General features: G+C 40.5%; 2 protein-coding genes across 3 annotated transcripts in view; both read left to right on the top strand.

The window, feature by feature from the left end:
• On the top strand, positions 1-15744 carry lrig2 (leucine-rich repeats and immunoglobulin-like domains 2). Of its 2 annotated transcripts, XR_520097.1 has the most exons (19): positions 1-666; positions 1289-1363; positions 1900-2034; positions 2575-2718; positions 2943-3086; positions 3332-3475; positions 3790-3933; positions 5009-5089; positions 5485-5556; positions 5747-5815; positions 7004-7167; positions 7463-7774; positions 8068-8349; positions 8741-9181; positions 9334-9486; positions 10424-10564; positions 11447-11713; positions 12017-12312; positions 15734-15744. XR_520097.1 is itself a non-coding variant. In XM_008279420.1 (18 exons), the coding sequence occupies exons 1-18, from the start codon at positions 479-481 to the stop codon at positions 12247-12249; spliced, it is 3189 nt and encodes a 1062-aa protein (XP_008277642.1). In that variant the 5' UTR covers positions 1-478; the 3' UTR covers positions 12250-15253. The 2 variants fall into 2 exon arrangements, 1 of the variants encoding a protein (XP_008277642.1); XM_008279420.1 differs by lacking the exon at positions 15734-15744 and having other exon boundaries at positions 12017-15253.
• A 2212-nt stretch (positions 15745-17956) lies between these two features.
• magi3b (membrane associated guanylate kinase, WW and PDZ domain containing 3b) overlaps positions 17957-24685 on the top strand; it is a 125571-nt gene continuing 118842 nt past the window's right edge. The window contains exon 1 of the mRNA XM_008279408.1: positions 17957-18652. Within this exon, the coding sequence (XP_008277630.1) occupies positions 18346-18652 (307 nt within the window). The 5' untranslated portion in view covers positions 17957-18345. The remainder of the gene's footprint in view (positions 18653-24685) is intronic.

Here is a 24685-nt window from a genome sequence, read left to right as displayed (position 1 = left end):
CTCACGGCGCTTTGTTGTTCTTCGGGATAGAAGGACGGAGAAAAAATTATTTAAATTCGTCGCAAACAGTCCGGATTAAGCGAATATAGCACTGCATTTGGTTTGGTTTAATCAGAAGCCCACAACGTACGGAATTCAACTGCTGCCGTCTGGTAACAAGCGGCGTATTTTTGTGACCAAATCAACTCCGCAAAGAGCTAGCTAGCTACTCCGGGAGGGTGTCCTGATCGGAGCGGAAGGAATCGCAGGCACTGGGAAGAAGAGCAGAAATCTCTGCTGGGATGGCTCACGCAAGTTGGAAAAAACTATATTTTGCGATTCCACCAGGAGTCATGACGCTATAGACCTGGAGTATGAGTTCATTTGACTAATATCAGTTTGCAGGAACAGTTTGACGGCTTTTTTACTGTTAAGTTAACGTGCCAGTTTTGCGAGTTAGCTAGCCACGTAGCTACCTCTCAGTGGGAAGACATTTAAAATGGCGGAAGGTTGGCCCATTCCTTCGGCTCTTGTCTTCATGCTGCTGAGTTTGAGTGCCAGGGCCAGTGAGTCTTGTCCGGCTCCTTGTTCGTGTTCTAAAGGACAGGATGAGGTTCATATTCTGGACTGCAATAGAAGAAAGCTGTCGGTGGCTCCTCTGGACCCCCCAGATGGGATAACCCAAGTGTAAGTACACAACTGATAGGTGTGAATGTGAATAATTGTCCTGCACTGATTCGTTGCACAGCTAATGGAAGCAACATCATATACCAAAAAAGCCGATTAATCTGCATTTTACCCACTCCATCCTCAACTTTGTGAGGTTCTCTATGATATTCTATGAAGTTGTTATGTTTGCTGGTTCCAGGCTACAGGCTACTGGCTACTTTTTGTTATAAAGACTGTCATGAGAAAGGATGATGTCCAACCTTACCTAAACAGTAATTGTGTAAAGTTTATTGAACTGTAAAATAAACCTGACTGTCGTTTACTCAGTGCACCTTGTTGGAGTATCACAGCCTCTAAAATCCCTTACCTACAACGGTGTAGTAAGAAAAATGTAAATAATCTAATAATGGTCATATTTGTTGCAGGGCTCTTCTATTGGAGTGTGTTAGTTTAAGCAAGGTGTACCTAATAAACATGCAACTGAATGAAAGTAAAAGATCATGGTGATCCTGGGTAAATTTGTATGTTTAATTAGAAGTAGTATAATTCAAGTTAAGACTGATGCGAATAAGGTAAATCTGTTAAGCTGTAATTTTTCTGTAGCATATGATAGTAATGTTATGTTCATTTTTTATTTCAGTAACATGAATCACAATGAGCTGACTGTTCTTCCCTTCCTTGGGGATGTTTCTTCAAACATCACCTCGATGTCACTGTAAGTACAACATTTCTTTTTAGGTTTTCTTGTCTGTCCTTCACCTACTTAAACAAGTACTCAAAATAAGTCTTGGATTTTTTTGTTTTTACATCGAGCCATGCCTCTGTTTATAATAAAGACAGACATTCTGTCTCTGAACCGTTCTCAGTTCTAATCACTTGGAATTAGTTTATGATTACTTATATCATTTAGTGTAATGTGTTTTTTTCTCACATGCTCTGTCAAAGAAAACAAAAAGTTTTTTTTTTTTTAATTTTAAAAAGTGTTTTCTATGAAATTGACACATCAAATGTTTTCTATAATGTAGGAAGATGTTTTTTTTCCCCCATTTTTAAGTCTTGTAGGTAATTACAAGATACTAAAACATTGGTGAGGTAATATTAGTGATAAATCTTTTGTTACTCAACATGGTGCACATTGCCAGATATGAGTTTTTTACCCTTGTTGACAATGTTTGAGTATACCACAGCCATAGCTTGTCATAGTAAAAATTGTCATTATGAAAACTAATATCCAATTTATTTTTAATCTAGAGTCCACAATCGGATCTCCGAGCTATTGATGCATCAGCTGCAGCCCTACATTTCCCTGGAGACATTGGACCTTACATCCAACTCCATCTCTGAGCTGAAAGTCGGATCCTTCCCATCTATGCAGCTGAAGTACCTGTAAGCAATGATTGTTGATTTAAATCATCTGCATGTAACTTTTCCATCATGAACGGTAAATATTAGGTAATGTCCTAATCCACAAGATCTACGACAGCTTTGTATTCCAAGTTAGAAAAATAAATTAAAACTACAAAGCACCAGAGTACATATGTAATGTAATTACAAAGACACGTACACTTAGTGAGCTACAATTGCAAACTGATTTACTTGCATAACAGTAAATCAGTGCACAATTATAGCAAAACTAAGGGTACAAAAAAGAATGAATGGCCTCTGTGTAATAACAAGTCATGTATGTATTACTGAGTAAATATTAGAGCAAATTAGTATCGTACAGTGCAAGACATTTCAAGTATGTCTGTTGAGTCAGACAGGAAAAGCCCCTTGTGTAGATGGTTTTGTAGGTACTACAAAACCATATTGTTCTAGACCAACTGATGTTGCATATAGTCACATCCACAGTAGGTGTAATCACAAAGCAAATATTATTCTCCTTACTGATTTTCACACTGATGTTTCTGCTTTTCTATATCGTAGGAATTTGAGTAACAACAAGATCAGCGTCCTCGAGCCTGGCTGCTTTGAAAACATCTCCAGCTCCCTGCTGGTGCTGAGACTGAACAGGAACAGATTAGCGATGCTGCCATCCAAAGTCTTCAAACTTCCTCAGCTTCAGTTCCTGTAAGTGTCAGAAGATGTGTTTTTTGGTGCAAAACTCAAATCATCAGTCAAGATTGGAGTCATTTTTAGTTGGAAGATAAATCAATGGAATCTAACTTTGTTCTAGCAACTCCCATTTAAGTTGTTGGCCCAATTTACTGTATTAATATTTGAAGGGAGTGTGGGAGTTAGTTTTTGTATTAAGGCACTTCAATGACGAAACATGGTGCTCACTGTCTTTGTAGTGAAATGAAGCGCAACAAGATCAAGATCGTGGACAGTCTGACGTTTAAAGGGATGGACTCACTGAAGTCACTGAAGATGCAGAGGAATGGCATCACTAAGCTCATGGATGGAGCCTTTTTTGGACTAAACAATATTGAAGAATTGTGAGTACAATGTTGTAGACTGTCCTTCAAAGTCACATTCTGCAGTGTGTCCTTCGGTGATTGTGGAGCAGTACAATGTAAAAAAAGAAAAAAAAATGTCTATAAAAAAACTAAAACAAGCGTTTTCCTCTGTCATAGAATTTTGTGAGCTGTTTTTGCCAGGATCGTTCTTGCAGCAAATCTGTTTATGTATTGACAGTTTTTTTTTTTTTGCTAATATTTTATTTTTCCTGTCTTTGTCTCAGAGAGCTGGAGCACAACAACCTAACCGAGGTTAACAAAGGTTGGTTGTATGGCCTGCGCATGCTGCGTATCCTGCGGGTCAGCCAAAATGCTGTTGGCATCATTCGACCAGACGCCTGGGAGTTTTGCCAAAAGCTGGAGGAACTGTGAGTGTGTTTGCTTCATAGCTAAAATCCCCATGTAGCTAAGAGAACCCACTTTCTTTGATCAGTCCCCAGCTCTGAAATTCGTTTTGTGTTTAGAGAAGTTACTGTTCTCTTGCTGCAGTGTGGGTGCCTGGAGCTGATTCTGCCATGTCTAGCCTTTGTTGGATGCACAGTATATGTTCTCATTTTTGTAAAAATTGTCTAATTTCAGGAGGGCATTCTTGAATGTGGAGTGGTATTACCACACAAGACTGGTGTTAAATACAAATGTTGTTTGAACTAATGTTTTAAATGTTTGTGGCTGTTTTATGCAGAGATTTGTCCTTCAATCACCTGACTAGACTGGAGGAGACAGCGTTCATAGGATTAGGTCTCCTAGAGAGCCTAAACCTGGGAGAAAACTCCATCAGCCATTTGGGAGAGGGAGTTTTCAGTGGCTTGGCAAGTCTACGAACCCTGTAAGTGCTATGCATCAAAGAAATCTGTGTAAAATATGTGTTGCCTGTTTGATCCAAGCAGTGTAATGAAACTCGGTAAAATATAACCAAGTCCTGGCTTGTTCTTGGCTCTGTGCATTCTCATGAAGGCTGCTGATTACAGTAGGTCTGTATTTGCTTCATTCTTCGTGTGTAGTTCTAGTCCTGTTTTGAAAACATTTCCCACGTTAATCCAAAGTAGTTGTTGCGTGCTAATCCTGGTTGTCCTTAGTAGTCTGTTTAGTTTTAGATCAAACCACCCAATATGTTTTTCCATAGAAATCTGTTCTTCTGGTTTTTCTTTTCTGTCTTGCAATTTACTGTGGGATGATTTTAAATCAGTTGAAATGTAAAAAATATACAGTGCATGTATGCTTACCCAGTGGACAGGCCAGCATATTTGTATTTTGAGAGCCTGGCAAGGTGTCAGTCGGATCATGGTGATCCTAATAAAAAGCAACTGGATTTCTCTTGTAGGTTCTTGAAAATGTTTCACTTCTAATCTTCACTTCTCAGATCTGAAGAAGTTAATAGGAGTTAACTGTTAAAATAAGTGAGAAAAGTGGAGGGATACAAAGTGTTGAGGAAGTTGTGAACTCATTATTTGCTGCACAGAGTTCTGTTTAAGCAGCTGAGCTGCAACATGAAAAGGGACATACTTGGGATGTTGACCATCCTGAGAGCTTTCATGGGAGAGGGGAATTGGAGAGTGCTGAATCTCTTTCAGAGGTGGCCAGGCATGAGGAAAGAGGAACAAAAGAGCCCATGACCCATTCTGTAAACACAAGGCCTCTCTGGGTTTCCAGTGGACCCATGAACTGTCTCAGCGCTAAACAGAGCCAATTATTTCCTCTCATCAGAACAGCAGTGGCAGCAAACTGTGGTACAGTGTGGAAGTATGGTATCTCAAATTATTAGTCTCTTCAATAAAAGTCACTGCTACAGGCAGCCACAGTGGAGATAATGTGCCCTCTCTGTGTTTTTTGCACGAGAAGTCCTTAGATGTTCAGTCTTTATAGTGTGTTTAATATCTAATATGAGTCTCTTTGTATTTCAGAGATATCCGCAATAATGAAATCTCCTGGGCCATCGAGGACTCCATAGGTGTATTTGATGGAATGAAGAAGCTGAACACACTGTGAGGACACTCAGATTGTACAGAGGAGTAGATTGATATAAATAATGATAGATTTAATTTGCCTTGCATTTGTAAAAACACTGTCAGTGCATCTTAAATTATGTATTGATGCTTCAGACATTTGGCTGTGTACTACATTTTCAGTGAAAAATGCTACATGATAATATAACATTTAGTGTACTGTAGATCTGTTTCAATTGTGCAGGTTTCATTTAACTGTTAGTTTGCTCCTCAAGTCACTGAAAGGCTGGAGAGTCCTTTTTTATTTTGTGTTCACAAAAGCTGGTGACACAGAGGTTTCAGCATGGAGTAAAATATGACCAAAGGAGCAGGTTTTGTTTTCGTAGCTGTTGTAAAAGGCTAAATTGCCAATGTTTTTTATTTTTATTTTCCAGAATCCTGCAGCGAAACAAAATCAAATCAATCACTAAAAAAGCATTTGATGGCCTGGAGGAGCTGGAGCACCTGTGAGTAAAACCGCTGCACGGTCATATTTGTGCCTCTGTAAGATCTGTTTTTTATTGTTGAATGATTAAAGATAGCAGAAGACTTTTATTACCACTGTGCTGTTGTTGCCCCATGCTTGTGAAACTAGATTCCATTTTGATCAAATCACATCATGGGTGGGTCTAATCCATATTTCTGTCCCTTCTGTAGGGACCTCAGCAAGAATGGCATCATGTCGATACACCCTGAGGCGTTGTCCCACATGAAGCTCAAAGTATTGTGAGTAGACGCTAAATTAATCTTACAGCTCTGATAAGCCCACATGAAAACCATCTTTTTCTTGTGAATGTTATTTCTTTGGCAGATTTGTTGTTGGATTACAATGATTAGGGAACACTGCAATTAAGGGACATGATTTGCATTTAAAACTGGAATTATATTGTTGGAAAACTGTAACCAGCTTGAAGTTATTGATCAGTTGTTGGTATTTTGAGTCACTTTTTGGTAATGACATTAAAATATATGTAATTGATAAGTTATTAGCTTGTTGCGCTGAAGCCATACATTTTTTTAGTCTTAGTTTTCCAAGCAAAGTCTTCTGAGTCAGCTTGTGAGTGGCAGCAGCATCCACTTAGTCAGAACAGCTGTCTGAAACAGCAGTTAAAATGTTAGGCCTCTTGTCTTTTTGAGGTTTTGATCAGCCCATCTTAGGAGTGTTTCTCAAGCAGTGGCCGACTAAATGCCCCAGCTGCTGCAGAAAATGTATCACAACAGTAGTCATATCCTCTTGTTAGAAATTAGTCTGCCCCTTAATAGAATATAACACTATTTGCTTGGCGAATGGATAAAGTGGCTTTCCCCGATAACTTAGGAAAGCATAACGACTACACCCTTATAACTGAAGTGTATTTTGGGACAAACTGTATTAAAACATAGTTGTGGAGGTGTTTTTATAACAATTAATCCAATTTCATGCCGTCGTTTAGATTCTTTTAAAGTTTGCTTTTCCATCTATTCTTTGGTTGCAGTGGTCTACTACCTCTGGTTGACGGAAATGGTTTATAAACAGATTTAAAGGTTTACTGAAACAGATTTCTTATTGTGGTTCAGAGTAGTATAGATTTATGGAAGTTATATCTCACATTGTAGTATTGTAAGCGCCACCAGAGCTCTGCTTGCATTTTTATTATGTATCATAAAACACAGCTACTCTCGCTTTTTGCTCTTTGACTGTACTTACTCTTACGTTGTCAGATATGAGTAAAGACGATAACAAGCCTCTTAAAATGATGTGGTGCATGCAAGTTTGTGCTTAGATTAAATATCATTATCACCATTCGAAGTGTTCATGGATGAGTCATTGAAATCCCAAATTAATATTCATTCTAATTTCACATTGGTTTGAGGATTCCATCTAGATTTACAATGACTCATCTCACGCTTCCTGAATTACCTTTTTGTTCTCAGTGTCCTGAACACGAGTAGCCTGCTGTGTGACTGTCATATGCAATGGTTGGGTCCTTGGCTGACAGACAGCCAATTCCAGCAGTCTGTCTCTGCTAGCTGTGCCCATCCTGCCAATCTCCTTGGTCGCAATGTTCTCTCCATCAGCCCGGAAGAGTTTGTTTGTGGTCAGTTTTGTTCTCTTTCTCTCCTTTAATTGATCCCAGTCTTGTCTATTATAGATAGAGTGGAAAATGTTTGTTGGCATAAGCCAGGGATTAGTCTTCATTTATACTCTTTTTTTTTTCCTTTTTTCTTTTTCTTTTTTTGTATTTACTGGTTTTATACACTTAAACTTAATAAGTCATCGTGTAAATAGTCTGCAAGAATTTGGAAATCTGTTACATTTTTATTAAGAGATCTACAGGTATTTTCTCACTTGAAAGAACACAGAGTTTCACACTCTGTCCTGCTCCTGCACAGATGATTTCCCAAAGCCTCAGATCACAACACATCCAGAGACGTCTGTGGCTCTGCGGGGAAACAATGTGACGCTCAGCTGCATCGCGTCCAGCAGCAGTGATTCACCAATGACCACAGCGTGGCGAAAGGACGGAGAGGTGCTGTATGATGCAGAAGTGCAAAACTACGCCCGGTATCAGGAGGGAGAGCTGATCTATACCACTGTGCTTCATCTCCTCAATGTCAACTTCACTGATGAGGGCCGTTACCAGTGTGTAGTCTCCAATCACTTTGGCTCCAACTACTCCAACAGGGCCAAGCTTACAGTTAATGGTAAGGATATATTGTTCTTTTCAAAAAACATGATAAATGATTAACAGTGGCTGTTGTTTGCTATCCTTTGCCTTCTTTAGACTTTAGGGTGCTGGTTTGACCAGTGTAATATTGCAGAATTATCATATTTTATCATCTAGAAGAAATTTTTCTTTAATATAGTTACTAAGCAAATGAGTAATTTTCAAAAATAACCTTAAAATGTATTTGCTGCTTTTGTTTGATCCCTGTTTCATATACATGTGTCTCTTCTACTGTGTCCTACTCTGGACTTCCTGTCCTTTCTCTTTCAGAGCTGCCTTCCTTTCTTAAGACTCCCATGGATCTCACAATCCGGACTGGGACCATGGCCAGACTGGAGTGTGCTGCTGAAGGCCATCCATCACCACAGATTGCTTGGCAAAAGGATGGAGGCACTGACTTCCCTGCTGCCCGGGAGCGCAGGATGCATGTGATGCCGGATGATGACATTTTTTTCATTGCTAACGTGAAGACAGAAGACATGGGAGTGTACAGCTGCACAGCTCAGAATGCAGCTGGCAGCCTGTCGGCAAATGCTACACTGACTGTCCTGGGTGAGTCACCCACCTGATTAGCAGTGAAGATTTGATTTTGTTTTTTCCTCTACTGGGTCATTTCAGCTGAGTCACTGCTCAAATTGGCTGCTCATTTATGTCTGTCACTCATCACAAGCTCTCGTTTATGCGCTGCCACCTTGCCAATTTTAATGACGATGTAAAAGCAAACCTTATTATACCGTGGCCATGTAGAATATTTTAACCCGACTAGCTGGAGCATCTGTGACTCAACTGTTCAGTCAAATTTGTTATTGAGTGTGCATGTGCGATTCCAATTAAGTTGCATTCACTGGTAACTAATAAGAGATTCAGTAAATGAAGTCATGACATAAATGACAATGAATAATCCTCATTACATCCAAAATCAATAAACCCTCTTCTTTTCCAGAAACTCCATCCTTCATGCGACCACTTGAAGACAGAACAGTGGCCCGTGGTGAAACTGCTGTGCTTCAGTGTATAGCTGGAGGCAGCCCTGCTCCACGTCTTAACTGGACTAAAGACGACGGGCCTTTGGTACTAACTGAGCGCCACTTTTTTGCTGCAGCCAACCAACTCCTCATCATAGTTGATGCTGGTCCCGCTGATGCTGGGAAATACACCTGCATCATGTCTAATACTCTGGGTACTGAGCGTGGCCACATCTACCTGAGCGTTTCACCGTCACCAAACTGTGATACCGGCACAGGGTACGACCAGGATGGCTGGACTACTGTGGGCATCGTGGTGATTGTGGTGGTGTGCTGTGTGGTTGGAACCTCGCTGGTCTGGGTCATTGTCATCTATCACATGCGTAGGAAAAGTGAGGACTACAGTATCACCAACACAGGTTAGTTGTTTGTCATATAAAATAAATGTTCCTTATTTAAAGCCTTTTCCAGTCAGGATGGCAGTTTGCAAACTGAGCAGTGTGTCTATGAATACTTGTGAGGATGATACGGAGAACTCAAAACAGTGTGACGGAATATGTCTCTGTTACAGATGAGATGAATCTGCCAGCAGATATCCCCAGTTACCTGTCCTCTCAGGGTACATTGTCAGAGCCTCAGGAAGGCTATAGTAATTCTGAGGCTGGCAGTCACCAACAGCTCATGCCTCCTCTCTCCAATGGATACGTTCATAAGGGCACAGATGGTGGGTAATCTTCTGTTTGTAGATATACTAAATTTTGCTATGTTTTCCTCTGTAAGAAACCTTTTGTGTCGACAGATAATGTTATGCTTGGTTATGTGTCATCTGTATTTTTTCGTGATCAGGAATAACCATTTTGTGTGTCTGTATCACAAGCAATGACTTATCATAACCACAAGATAATTATGTCATAATCTCGGTGTACCAAGGACCCTTATCTGAGATGAGCACTCAAGACTCTTGCAGTAATTCACCTATCCTTTGCACATGTACATTGTTTTATGCTGTTATGACTGTACATATTATACATCAAGAGAAAACTACAAGAGAGAAGTTCCTGTAGTATCCCTTCAGTGTTCATACTAGGATTTGTACTGTGCCTTTTATTGTCTTTTCAACTTTCAGTAAAATAAATTTTACTTAGGGCACTATAATCCAATATTTTAAGAAAAGGTCATGATTGTGTTCCTGTTACAGTCAGTGATTTGTTTGCAATGTAGATAATTTTGATTAAATATAAACTACTATCTGATAGTTATTTAGTTTAGTTTTTATCTGCTGATTATAGAAAAAAATATTGCCCATCAAATACTTTATCCAGTTTTTATCTAATGGGTTGGGAATTTGTCAACATTGTGATCACAAGAAAGCAAAGCTTATGATGTTGACATCACAAAGATTACAGGACGACAAGAAATCAAACGTAGAAAGATACGTTGCCACCTCTCCTGTCTTCTGTATGAATCACTGCTGATATGACAAAGAAACAAAAACATTACATTTTAAATATCTTTTGAATACAATACATCTTTTTGACTGCGTTTTGGTGTTTAAAGGTTTGAGACTTTCCCGTGCCCATGAGGTTTGTGTTTCTGCTTTTGTGATTCGGCTCAGATCCCTGTTGAAAGGAGACAGTGACTAATTATAATGTTTGTCCCAGGTGTGTGTTATGGAGACACGGGCAGTGAGGTGGAAACCGAAGGGAATGGCATGCTGCACTGCAGGGTTGGCTCTCTGTTCACTGGCCGTAGCAGCTTCCACCCTGGTGAGCCTCGTGAGGGAGTCACTGGAGTTTCCACAGGTTGGTGTAATGCCCACACAAGTGGTTGTGTGATTTACTTTTTTTTTTTCTTTTCTGTGGTCCTTGTTTTTCCAGGATTTTATCAAATCAATCAAAAATCAAATCAAGTTTATTGTCATTTTGCTGTACATATTAGTACAGGCAAGATGTTTTTTTTTCATTTATTTCATTTCATTTCATTTCCTTCATGAGAGAGCGTTTCTTTAGGATCTAATAACTAGCAATTTAAATAAAGAAGTGTTTGCATATCTGGATCAGCAGTTCAGCATTCTGACAGCTTGTGGAATGAAGCTGTTGATCAGTCTGGACGTTCTTCCTTTAATGCTCCGGAAACGTTTGCCTGATGGTAGCAGTTTAAGCAGTTTATGGAGAGGGTGTGAGGACTCCCTGACAATGTTCAGTGCCCTGTTCCTGCAGCGGCTCTAGAAAAGTTCTTGAACAGAGGTGAGGGAAATTCTGATGACCCTCTCAGCTTCTCTAACTATCCTCTGCAGGGCTTTTCTGTCTGACATACTGCAGCTGGAGTACCATGTGGAGATGCAGTATGTCAGAACACTCTCCACCACATTTATTGTTAATTTCAAGGGTTTTGTAGCTGCAATATCTGTGCCTTTCAAAAATATATAACTATAACTTTATTATGTATATTTTCATTTCATTTTAATATTATTGCAAATTGTACCTTAGCAAAACAAATAAAAGACATAAAAGGCAAATAATTTCACCAGCATCTAAAATGTTCATGTACAGTACATCAGGGAAGGGAATTAAAATAATAAACGTACATTACATTTCCCAAATCTCTAAAAAAGACAAACAAAAAAAGCAACAACAACCACATGCAAAGCAACACTTAAAAACACGCCTGTTCTTTCTTGCCAGGGAGTGCAGGTCCACTGGTCATCTGCTCTGACTGCTACGACAATGCCAACATCTACTCTCGCACGCGGGAATATTGCCCTTATGCCTATCTGGGAGATGATGATCCACTGGACAAGGCTCTACCAGGCCTGAAGGAGAGCCTCAGTGAGCATGCCCAGCAGAAGGACACGGCACTGGAGAGCCTCATTAGCAACCAGGACTCTTCGGTCTTTCTCACCTCACACGACAAAAGGCTCAGCAGCCACACTCCCCCGGAGCACTATAATGGTGAGACTTGAAAACAGAAGTCCGTGTACACACTCTCATGTCCACCGAGGTGTTTTTGGAGAATGCTTTGAATTTTAACTCTCCAGCAACTCCTAAAACATCCTGTTGAGTTCTGTAAACATTTTCCTGTTCTTGTGGCCATTATAAATCGTGCAGAGGCTACCTTGCTCTTATCCTGCCTTTACATACAATATGAACACTAAGGCTGCATTCTGCAGATGAAAGATTTTCCATTGTGCTGAAGCCATAAAGCTGAAGATAATGTGTAGAGATCTAAATGTTGTTTTTAAACTGTCATTGCAGATTCCCTTTGCAGGTCTTTCTGGAGAGAAGGGGAAGATGCAGCCTCAAAATCCCAATCAGGAGAACCCCAGTTCTCAGTGACTGTTCACAGGACAGCTCCTCTGACTTCTGCTGCAGATGTGGCAACGGAAAAGAGTGAAACAGAGGTGGACTGTTTCCCCAGCCAGTGCACCCAGGACCACAGCTGTGCATCTAATAGGACTAACCTTCAGGAGCACCCTGCTCCCACATAGGTCTTTACACTCCAACCACTTCTGCCTCTGACTCGTTGTTGCTGCATCCCCCCCATTCCCACTGTCACCTCCTTCACCCACTACCTCCAAAGAGACTCCTCACATTCTGCCAAAGATGCTCTCTTGTATGTTTACATTCCCCTTTCACTCAAGAGGACATGGTAACATTCTCCACTGGGGTAAGACTGCTGTGCAGACTGGCTAAATGGACCGGTGATTAAAGTGACCTCCTCCTTGACACCTCCACCTCTGGAGGACCTCTATCTCCCACATCCTCCACTCTTCTTTGTTCTCATACTCGAGAAAACTATGAATGTATGCTTTAAAGAGCCATGTCAGTTGCTGCCATGAGAGAACACCAAGACACGGTTGAATCTTCACAAGCTCTCTGCTCTGTCCCCACTGCTGTGGGACTGAAGTATTGTGCCAGTTGACGTCATGCTGGCGGTTTCGTGTCATCGTTGCTGGTACAGACACCCAGTGGAGCAGCCTACAGGACTTGAGAGAAAATCACTTAGCACCTCTTTCCAAGTGGGGAGGAAAGGGGGGTTAAACAGGGGACAGTTGTAGTTCCCTGACCAGCAGTTTTTGGTTGATATTAGAAACACCCTTGAAGGCATAACCTCCCTCATTCCTATAGACATCCTGACTTGACTCAAAACTATGCTATGGTATCCTGTTATGCAAATCCCAGAGACAGTGACACCAAAATGTGGTGTATGTTATGAATATATATGAATATATCCTGTATTATCTTTATCTGATCTTGTTTTTGCCCTATATCAAACGCAGTTGTTAATTCCATAATTTTATGTCTTCATAGTGATCAGTTTGGGGAGAAAGCGTAGTTGTTTTGCACATGAGACAATCACAGTTTTGCTGGCTACTTTATGATGGTTGTCTAACGGATGGCCTTTTTGAACAAGCATTCTCAGCAACCTTGATCAGGTGACATTATTTTTATACAGTATGCACTGATTTTGTTCCCTTTTATCATATGTTACAGGCACTTATTTAATGGTGGCAAGTTTTATTATGCAGTGTGCATGCCGTTTTACATCATGAGGATTTATTGTCACAGTTTTTTCTCAAAAAGTACACGATCCTTCCGCAAATATAATTAATTAAGCCTAGGTTTTCACTTGGGACTGTGAAAAATGAGAATGTATTTTATTATTTTCTACATGTATGTATGTGTACATAATGCTAGTTATCTATTAAATTCCATGTCCTACTTGTCAATTTGAAGAGAGGTTTGAGACTGCAGTAAGTTTAAAAACATTAAGCTTATTTGTTTTAAGCCTCCATTGTCCCTTTGTGATCCACAATTTTTTACATGTTGGTTCAGGTAAAAAGATTTCCATTTTCACAATAATTGGGTGTTATTTCCTTCGAAAACAGTCATCAAACAGCAGCTGGCTTCAGCAAACAGCTCTGTTTCCAAATGTCAGCTATATCACTGCTTTGAGGTTTAAAATTGATAATGCCTCTCATGTTGCATGGACCTGTTTGATCCTCTCGAGTATTGCACTTCAGAGTTGCTCAAATGTGATTGGCTTTGTTTGTGACACTTGTACTGCATCTGCTCAGTACATTTAGAAAATCACCCTTAGCTGCCAGTATATTAGATACAGCTACTTAAATGGATGCAGCCAGTGAAGCCAGTCTGCTAATAGCTAATCCTGCTATGTTCGGCTGTTGTTTAAACAGCTTTGGAGAGGTGGATTAAACTTTATTGTCATTGTGGAGGATGTAGTTACACTGACATAAGTTTCCATTATTTTTTTTTCCTCCCAATTTATATCACTCTGTGCAGAAACAGCGCTCTGTATAATGCAGAACATTTCAGCAGCACCTCACACTGCCTTCTCCATAATGATTATACGGGTGAATCAACACAGCTTCAACAAAAACTGAACATTATAACCCTCATTAATTTCAGCTAAGTCTGCCTAATAAACTGGTACCTGAGCGTATATCATTGTCAGTTTTGTAGCTATAATGTGTGACAACAGATTGCCTTCCATATTCTGAAAGTTTGTTTTTGTTATTGTCATTTCTTTCACGGTGACGATCATTACTGCTACATTCTGTTCTCGAATTGCTGACCAAGAAAGATTTCACATGTTGTAATGGTACAGACTGTTCAAGGGTACCGAGTTCAGCCTCAAGAAAAAAATTGATAATGCTGAAAAGTTAATCTGCAGTCGGTTTGTGTGATGCAGCTTGATGTAATGTTTTCCATGCAGTGTCGCTAAGGGTAACACGGCCAGCCAAGTTATTGTTACTGTGTTATCAGTAATTACTCAAAACTGCATTAGGTAACAAATGGTATCCATACAGCTGCACCTCCTGTACGTTGTTCCTGCGCTCTCTCTTGGTTCAAATTTGTTTTCATATGTAGATGCCAGTGTTTGCCCCTTCATTTCCAAATCAGCACATTCCACACCTATTCCTGTGAAACTGATATCAGCCTCTAAGGTGATCAGTACTGTTTTCTAAGACAACACTAAAGCCTAAGCATAACTTTGCTGGTTCTTGCCTGACGTGCTCCATATTTCATTCGTAGCAGATCCTTGTTGTTTCTTGATGTTTTCTGACTGTTTGCCAAAGTCAATTTCATGCCCTTCTTGAACGACACAAAAATTTAAATGAAAACTTGCAGTGATAAGTCATTCTAATGCCGCTTCATGTCCGGGGGGCATACATTGATTCAGTGTTCAATACTTTTTTTTTTTACCCACACAGCCTAGCATAATGTGTATTTGTTTCGTTTTATTGTCTGAAGCGTCCTTTATGACTTTATACCAAAGTTTAGCAGTCACTGCTCTGGCAATATCCAATGCTGCTTTTTTTTTGTATTGTTGAAGTTCTGCTTTTTTTTTTTTTTTAATTTTCAATTGTATTTTGGACCTTGTTTACCTGTACATTCTGTAAAGCATGTCTAAAGAGCCTTTTTGTTACATAGTCATTACTCGAACATTAAACGTGAATTCCGATCATTTGTTTTGAATCTTGAATGTCTTCCTCGACACTCAGAGTAGAATTTTTTCTTTTCGATTAAGCTATTGCCGTTTTATCTATAAAGTATCAAAGCGACATCTTCAGAGTGTTTGGTTTTTCCGATCAGAAAATTAAATCTCTAAAGATATTTAATTAACAACATGTAGTACAGAAGGACAGATGCTGCTCACATCTTTCTAGCTGTGACAAGCAAATGTTTTCCTTTTTTGCTTTACAAATGGTCAAAATCTTTATCAAAGTAGGTCATTTTAACCAGCTGTTTCAGGTGTCTGTGATGGTGCCCGTCTTTACTCTGACAGCAGGTCTGCAGAGAGAAAAATCTGAATATGTGCTTGCGCTATTTGATTTGGGTTACAAATAATTACATCACAGCAGTCTTAGCAACAACATGATTTCTGGGCACACCATGGAACGATTTAAAAGGCCAAGCCATCCATAATCTGGATTTAGTCATGTCAAGCCAACACAAAGCCAGCTAATATGGGCCTTAAAAAACTGTTAGTCCATCATCAGTCTTGACGTCAAGAAAAAGACCTCATTTTTAAGTCCCTCCTACATAAATCCAGAAGAATCCACAGGGAAACACTGGATACATGTTCGGTCTGACAGCGCTGCAGCCTTTTTAAAATGTTTGGCTCTCTGCTGCACTCCCTGGTCCCCATCAAAGACATGACACAGGCATTGTTAATCATCCCCTACAAGCTAATGAATTATTCAGCACAATGTCCAGGGTGGCAACTCTGTATTTAAACACAGACCTCTAATGGATGGAGCCCAGAGAACAGAAGCAGCTTCGAAAGTACCACAGAAGGAGTGTGGCCTGCTTCCCGGTTTTTAAAGTTAATGAACTCTGCTGACATATGACTGTCCTGTGAGTCAACGCATCTGAATTTGTCAGAATCCATCCGTCTGTGTTGGGAGTTTTGGCAAAAGCAAGTTGTGCGGCATTTGTAGCGTGCTGTGAAACACGACTAATTATCCTTGAAGACAAACTGACGTGTACAAATTTGAATGAACTTCGGAAGCTGCGATAAAATGCCACATGAGTTTGACAACATCTTGGATTTTTGTTAGAATCAAGATCTGGCCTGGAAGCCAACATTTAAAGGCAAAGGAGGCATTCTGTCTCATGCAGAGCTTGACAACAGTACACATATGTAAATGTATGAGCTCATTTAAAACCTGTGCTCCGAGGCCGTGAAATGTGTAGGCTTTGCATGTAGGTGGGACTCCAGTTTTCCCTGGAATAAAAAAGCACCAGATAAATAGATTTGTATGATGATATGATAATAATTTAATACATTTTAATACATAGAATGCAACTTAATGCCATTTTCATAACCATGCAAGTACATGTACAGATTTTTGTCAGTATTTCCCAACAATGTGTTAAAGTAAAATAACCAATTAATGTTACCTGGGCCCAGTTTTATAGCAGAAAATTAATAGATCACTTGAAAAGAACAGTGATTTCAACAGGATTCAAGTTCTTTCTTATGAGTCATATGGACTGAATGTTTTAGACCCATAATTGAAAAAGGTTATGTCACTGTCTACAGCAGGTGAGAGAAGAAAAAAAACACTCAAGACCTTTGTCATTAAAATTCAAGACGTTTTAATACCTTGTAAAGCCTGTTTTGAGGTGAGCAAATTCTGCATTCAAGACCTGCAGATACCCTGTAATTTATGCATGAACACAGAATTATGCTGAAAAAAAATAAAGGCCACTGTCAACAGTTGCTCCACAAACAATTGGGAAAAAGCTGTAGATGAAAGTCTCGTGGTAATTAAATCAATCTGATCATTATCCAGTAGATAATGCACGGATAGAAGCAGCTGGCTGCAGTCAAGCATGATGGAAAGAAGAAGGTATGCAAGTGTAAATTATAGACCTGGGGAGGAGGGGAGATGAAGCGATGCAGTCAATTGTTTGAAGTACTGTAATTGCACCAGTAGGTGGCGCTGTGTATACATTTCATTAAGGTCACCTGGAATTTCCTCCAAAAGAACACCTCACTCGTTGCAAATGTAGGGTCCTAATTAGGTGTAATTTGTTTTGCAAGCTTAATATTAGGATTACATGCTCCGTGTATTTTTAGATTGCCTTGTGTGTTACACAAATTATACAAATATACAGGATGAGTATCTTAAATGCGTAAAAAGAAAAATGCGGATTGACATGTGCATTATTTATTTTAGACAAGGCCTAAGATGGCATTAAGTTACAGTGAACATTTTTGGACTTTTATAGTGTTTTTTTGTTTTTGTTTTTCTTGTTTTATATATATATATAAATATATATTTAGTACCACAAAACACCGGAGGATGGAGCCAGCATGAGCGTCTGGAGAACACCGCTGTTGCTGAGCGTAAAAAGGGGCGTTCCGGGGTTTGGCAACATCTCTCTTGGCGGTACCAGGTGTGTTCAAACCTGTAGCAGACAAACGCTAGCAGATGTCTCCCAAGTCAGTCATTATGGGCTGGATCTCAACTGCACAAACCGCCTACCCGGTGAACGCTGCCGCCCGTCTATTTTCAGCCTGCCCACAGGTACGAGGGATTTCTCATTGACGCACTACATTTTCAGCGACAGACACTCCACGATCCGAGTGAGTGAAAAATATTCTGTTTACACTTTAGTTTTGACTACTCGCATGAAGAGGGATCTTCCAGAGACGAAGCAAAACGCGTATATGGCTCCAGAGTGGCGATGGAGAGCATAAAACCTTGATTGTCTCCTCTCTTTCTTTTTTTTTTTTTCACCATCTCGCCGCTATCAACTCTCCTGTTTTTTACGCACAAGGAGTGCTTGGAATATATTGCAACCAAGGCAACTGTGCGCACACCGGAGCATTAACCCGTGGGATGACGGAGCTCGGCGGCGGATTCACGGGTTGAAAATCAGCCTCATAAATGTCAAGAAGATGAAATTCCCAGCGGATCGGGAGAATAACTCAGGAGGGTTTATTAGGCCGCGTCACTTCGCGCTTATTTAACAACAGCAAACCGAGGCGACTCCTACCAGTTAGATCGTTAGTTCTTTACAGGAAAAAAAAAAGAAGGAGGGTAACCATGTCCAGGACGCTGAAGAAGAAGAAACACTGGTCCAGTAAAGTGGTGGAGTGCGCCGTGTCATGGGGGAACCTGGGGGACTTTGGCTCCGTGGTGGAGGTCCTGGGGGGCGCAGAGCTGGGACAGTTCCCCTACCTGGGCCAGATGAAACTGGACGTGCTGGTGTGCCACGTCGGGAAGCTGCCCTACTACGGGGACGTGCTGCTGGAGGTGAACGGGACGCCCGTCAGTGGACTTACAAACCGCGACACTCTGGCTGTCATCCGCCACTTTCGGGAGCCGATTCGCTTGAAGACCGTCAAACCAGGTGCGTCCCCTTTCTTTTCTGTTTCCCATCGCTACTGCTGCTGTGACACCTGAGCTCTGTTTGTAAGATGAGCGTTTTTTTTTGTTTTGTTTTTTAAAAAATATGTGGCATCCTGTAAACACAACAGCCCTCATGATGACATACACCAAATAATGTGGAGCTCAGCAGAGGCACTTGTTACTAGCAGGCAGCACAGCACAGTCTGCACATTTGTCTCTTTCATTGTGGCAAATGAATTAAAATAGATTGTTCATTGCAAAATAGCACCAAAAAAAGTGACTAAATTGAGTTTAACTGTCTCCACACACAACTACAGCCATCTGCACTTCCTAAAGGAGAACCCAGACTTCCACTTTAAACCTCCTACTGTCCCATAACAACTAATTGGCCAATTTTCTCACCACTTTCTCAGGGAGATCGAATAGTGATAATGGTAATAATGGCATGTAGCCCAGTTGGAGCCTTCTTAGCTAAGTGCACTTACATGCATAGAAATAGGCCCTAATTACATCCCCCCCATTATTCAGCCTACTGTGCTGCCCATTGGCCACAGTAGCTGGGATGGGGAGCTGCGCTGTATTCCATCGTCCCATCATCCTCCCCCCAGTTAGCTCTTTAAGGATGCTGGCTCTCTGTTTTATTAGCTTTGATGAGTTGGTGATGCTTCCTCCTGCTTCTGACCCACCCTACGGGCCCAAGGAGTGATGGAGGTTTTAGTGGCACTGGTGGGACAGTTTTGTGTCTTTATGTTAGAGGGAGATGGCCTTAGTTTGACTGTATGCTGGAGCTGGAATGTCTAAACAACAACAGAGACTGTTCAAAAAGGTTACATCAGCAGCAGCAGCTGAGTCCCAGCACCTCAGGCCAGAATCCCTGAAGATCAGCTGTACGTGTGCACATGCGTGCTTGCAGTGTGTTTGTGTACATGCGAGGAGTCTCCGACAGTGTTTAAAAAATAAAAATAACAATAATAATAATGAATGTATTTTTTTTTTAAAAATGTCTTTTATAAGTAAACAAGAGATGAAAGATGAAAAAAAAAACCAAAACAGATTTATGAGTCCACTACCTATTAGCGTATGTGCACATAGAGGTGTGTGTGTATTTCATGGCTCTACACTCCCCAGAGCTCCTAACACCATGCTCTCTGCCCCACTAACCAAGGATGATTAATAAAGGGCATGGAGGAACGAGAGAGCAAGGCAGAGAGAGAGACACACAAAGAAACAGAGGGAGAGAGAGAGAGAGAAAGAGAGAAAAGCACAGGGAGAGAGACATAAAGAGAGACGGGGAGAAAATCGGCTCTGCCTTTGGCTCCAGGCTTGACTCCCACACAAGGCTGTTTTTGCTCTTTAAAGCTCACAGGGAAGTAATAGGTGGCAAAGATGGTAAAATTCTTCATCACGTATTTCTTCACTGTCATCCCTACCAGTCTGACCTAGATGTCTTTACTCTCATTCAATCACTAACTCTTCGGTGTTCTGTTTGGGGGGAAAAAAAAAAGCCCTCCCAAAGTCTCCCTGGCGTCAGCACACAGATGGAATTGTTATATTGTATGATTACGTATTGTGCATGTGTGCACATCTGCGCTCTGTGTATACATTCCTGTGTGGTAGCCTCATGTTTAATTCACACCTCTTGCATAATTGAGTTAGTGAGTAGATTTTCTCCACTCTGATGGAGGCGGTGGGCCTGGAGGATCAGCTGCTACCAGGAAGCCCAGAAAGCTGCTATGACATGATGGCGGCCGCCAGCAATGGACAAAGTCCCTGGGTCCACCAGATGTTCCACTGCGCTCTTCCCGATATCCTCTCGTGCTCTGTCAGCCTTGCACTGTGGAGCTGGTGGGCTTCCCATACTGCTGTTGACAGCTGGGGCGGAGTCAGGAGGGAAGATGGAGAGCGTGCACAGATGTAAAGACAGAAATTTGGATTTGAGGCAAGGATAGAGTGAGAGGACGCAAGTCTCTATAGGGGCTATTATCAGTCTAAGCCATTGATCGAAGAGGAATGTGAGCCTAAAGACTTGCACACTGCATCTCACTTAGTTTTCTATAGCTTCTTCTGGTGCATCACATAATCTCTAGGGGCTGCCAAGAAGCGTCTTTCACGTACATGCATGCTCACATACATAGCACTGAAATGAATAAGTTCATACTAAGCTGGTGGCAGGACTTCACAATATGCCATGAGGTGAATGTGCCTATTTTCCTGGTATCTTTGATTAAGCTTGGAGATGCCTCCATTAAAAGCTCTGTGCTCAGTGCAGGGATCTATTTCTGCCAGCACCCCCAGGTAAGGTAAGGAAAAGATGCCTGATGAAAAGCTTCATGAATGGCATCCCAGAATTCCTTTTCCCCCTGCACAGTTATTTTCTGCAGTGCCTCCTATATGTTTTCAGCTTCAATCACACTGCAATCAAAACCGTACGTACAACCTGTAACCATTTCTATGCAGCCGAATGGATGATGAAGCTGACATCAAATGAATAATTTCACATTGCAGCACCCAGTGGAGCGTGTGCAACAAGGCCTCTTTTGTCTTTCAGAGGACTAATATTAGCTGTGTGAATGTATGAAACACATGTAAACAAGGCCTCTTTTTAATACTGAAACACTCTCAATCATTCTTCTTCGGGTCAAACCCTCGGATTTGTCGTGATGAGGTTAAATATAGTAATGCAATCTAGCAGTAATTACCCGATGGCAGGTATGCTTAGACAAAATGATAATTAAGTGAGATTCTCTAACACCTCTGGTGTGTGAATAACAGTATTTTGATTGGAAGATGATAACCATTTTATCTTTATTGATTTTAATATTTGGTAACTGTTGCTATGATAATGGGAACATATTAAGTCTGCAGATTGGTGTAATTCATCTGTTCCCCTAAGCTACTAAGTTTCAAAGTCTAATTTTGTTCTTAATTGTCTTTCAATTTGGAAGTAAAATTTCACAATTAAGTTTGTATGAAGCTCCAGTAAGTCTGTAATTGATACCAATTCGATGCCTTCTCTTGATCATAGTTTGATTTAGCTTCTGCTCACACAGCAGCGTATTTCCCATTACCTGCTGATCATGCCAATACAGAAGAATACAGAGTGACATGAGCCCCTAAGCCCCTGTATCAAACAGCAATAGTGAGTGTGGGTTAATCACATTAATGCACCTCTCATATCAGAAAGTGCCTCTCAGTGGAATCATCCTCTTGACAGGCGATGCTTTGTCACTGCGAAGAGATTTGCAGTCGGCTGCAAAAAAAAAAAAAGGCGGGGGGGGGATATTGAAAGTGAGAGTGGGAATACAGCAGCCCGGAGAGACTGGTCAAATAACTGGAGACATCTGTTCTCTCCACAGAGATGTTTCTGACAATCAGCTGAATGAAGCAGCAGAGCCATCATGTACATCACTCATAACAAAGTAATTTAAAGCTGAGTGAGCCGTTTCTCAGTGAGTTTAAAGTGATTAGGAGTGTTGTTGTTTTTTTTTGGTTAATGCAGATTCAATAAGACGTCGTCTATGTTTTGCTTTGCTAAGATCTGCTCAGGCTTGTACATTGATCCTGCTGATGTGCTGTTGGATTATTGAGTGTGCTTGTGTAGCTGCTTTTGAATTTTTTTGTGGTTTTAATGGTACTGTTGCTTAGTATGCATGTAATGGTATGTTGTTTACAGCTGTCTTGATGCTGTTTTCTAGGCCACTTGTCTCTTGGAAATAAATATTCTTAATCTCATTGGTGCCAGCTGGATAAAAAAAAAGGCTAAATGAAGAAATGATTACATTGCATACAATGAACTGTGGGTGGTGGTGAATTCTCACTGGTCCCTTTAATAATTTAAAATCTAGGTAACACAGAAAATAGAAGATGTAACTTGGCAAAACTCGACTAGACTTGAAAATGAAATACAAGCAGAACATTGCATCAGCCAGTATACTGCAACTGTTTTTATTGAAACACCACAGCTCTGCTATGCTTTCATGGAGGAGCCTAGAGGACCATACTTGTATTTTTTGAATGTTTTAGCCCATTAAATGTAAATATGTGTACTCTGCTACTGCCGGCTGCGTTCTAAAGCAGGCTGTAGTATTTTAGATTGCTTTAGTGTGCTTTTGCTACCTTACAGGATTCCACTGTTTTCAATTCTTTTAACAGCAAAATGCAAAATCACAACTGAGGTAATCTATCACAGACTACTCATTGTGAGGTAACCGCACACAGATTTTCCACTCACAGCTGCATTTTCCCCACAGTGGCAACATAGCCTTGACAACAACAAAAGCAGACTTGATGTACACTCTCATTGACTAGTTAACTGAAGTAGGTTTTAGCTTCCGTTTTTATTCTATTCTGAAATGATTTGCTATCTGGGAACACAGTTCCTGAAAGCTAAAACTGTGTTTTGTTTGAGGGGAAAAAAATGTAAAGGTTTTTATTTTCAGAAACTAGGTTAGAAATGTTGGCATTGCTGGACGAAACAATCCCAACTCAAGGTCCACTTACACAACTTCTAGAGCTTTCATCTGTCTTCATTAGTGGATGATGCTGCTCAGCTGTCATGGAGATGGATCTGTTCCCTAATGGTATGGTCCTTTTAAAGCAATGATTTCTAGTCAAAGGTGCATGTTCTCCAGAGGGTGCTTCTGCACTTGCTAAAAGACAATGGATAATGTGTGTGAATAGCTTGAAAAATAGAAATCTGAATTTGTAAAACATTCACATTTGTATCCAGGAAGAAAATAAAGATACAAATTGGCTTGTCTTTAGCATGTTTTCTTTATTTATTCATCACAATAATCACTGCAGTAGCAGCTATGAAAGGTAACAATAAGGCACAAGACACACCTCCTGGTAATTGGCAAGTGAGCAGAGATGTTTACTAGTAGAAACATCCACTAGAGAAAAACGTAAGAAATCAGCTACTATTTGTATCCAGAGGGAGTTGTGATTCTCTGTTCCAATGCCAGTTTACCTTGTAGATGTTGAAAATTTGACTTGCAGTTGTTAGCAACAGTTAAGTAAATGAACTGCCAAAGCCAGTAAGAGTCATCCTCTGGACACCACATGTATCTGTTCCAAATTTCATGCCAACCTATTGTATCCTTAATGAGATGGTCCAGTGGTGCCAGCCGCGGAACCGTGTAGTTAGCGTGGTTAAAAGATTGTAAAATTAACCTCTTTTATTATTAACAGAGTTCAGTAACATCTAGTTTAAAATCCTTTCCAAAACACATTTGAAACCTGACTGGCGGTTTTGATGAATTAGTTCTTGAGCTCATTTAATGGTAGTTTGGGGGTGTGAAAGACAAAAATCTGGAAACAACTGCTTTAAAGTTTTCTCCACGCAGCTACTAGGTTGTCATACTTAACCTCCATCGGTGTAATGATAAGCACAGCAGCAAACACTTTATTACAAGCCCTGCTGTTTTGTTAACACCACTAGGTGCTGCACGGGAACACCTGAAATACTGTCAAACGGTAAAATGCGAGACGGTTGCTGCAGCACCCGATTATGACAATTAGCAGGAGTGTTGTTCCATCGCTGGATATTGTCAACCTTTCAACCTCGCTTCATTAACGTCTAACTGCCATTGCTCTCTCTGCTCCCTGTTCACTTTGAGTATGAAAGATATCAATTTTAATCTTCTGTTACAGTATTGTGAACCTTGTGACGATGCGTTGTACAGGTTTATGATGCTTTTTATTATTTGTACGAAATTGTCCTAAAGTCTTTTATCTGCCTCAAAGGGAGGGATTTTTTTCTTTTCTGTTCATTTAAGTTTTGTTTATTTGTAGGGTTTTTTTTTTTTGTAACTTTTTGTATCTGTTTGGCCTCTCACTATATCATCCTACAAAGTATTTTGTTGATATACAGCTTGTTTGTCCTCTGTGACTCTCATCAAGCATCTCCCGTATGTGCCCGAGGCAGCTGTCAGGCTTGTAGTGAAGTGCTGCTGTCGCACCTCACACATTCACACACTGATGTCTTTCCATAACTTCAGAGGACATTGCATTGACTTAGGTTCATTTCATAAGG

The sequence above is a fragment of the Stegastes partitus genome, unplaced genomic scaffold (assembly GCF_000690725.1).
Source record: "Stegastes partitus isolate 25-593 unplaced genomic scaffold, Stegastes_partitus-1.0.2 Scaffold5, whole genome shotgun sequence".
NCBI classification, from domain to species: Eukaryota; Metazoa; Chordata; class Actinopteri; family Pomacentridae; genus Stegastes; species Stegastes partitus.
The sequence above is the reverse complement of the archived record's forward strand: the minus strand, read 5'-3'. Positions and strand labels throughout refer to the sequence as shown.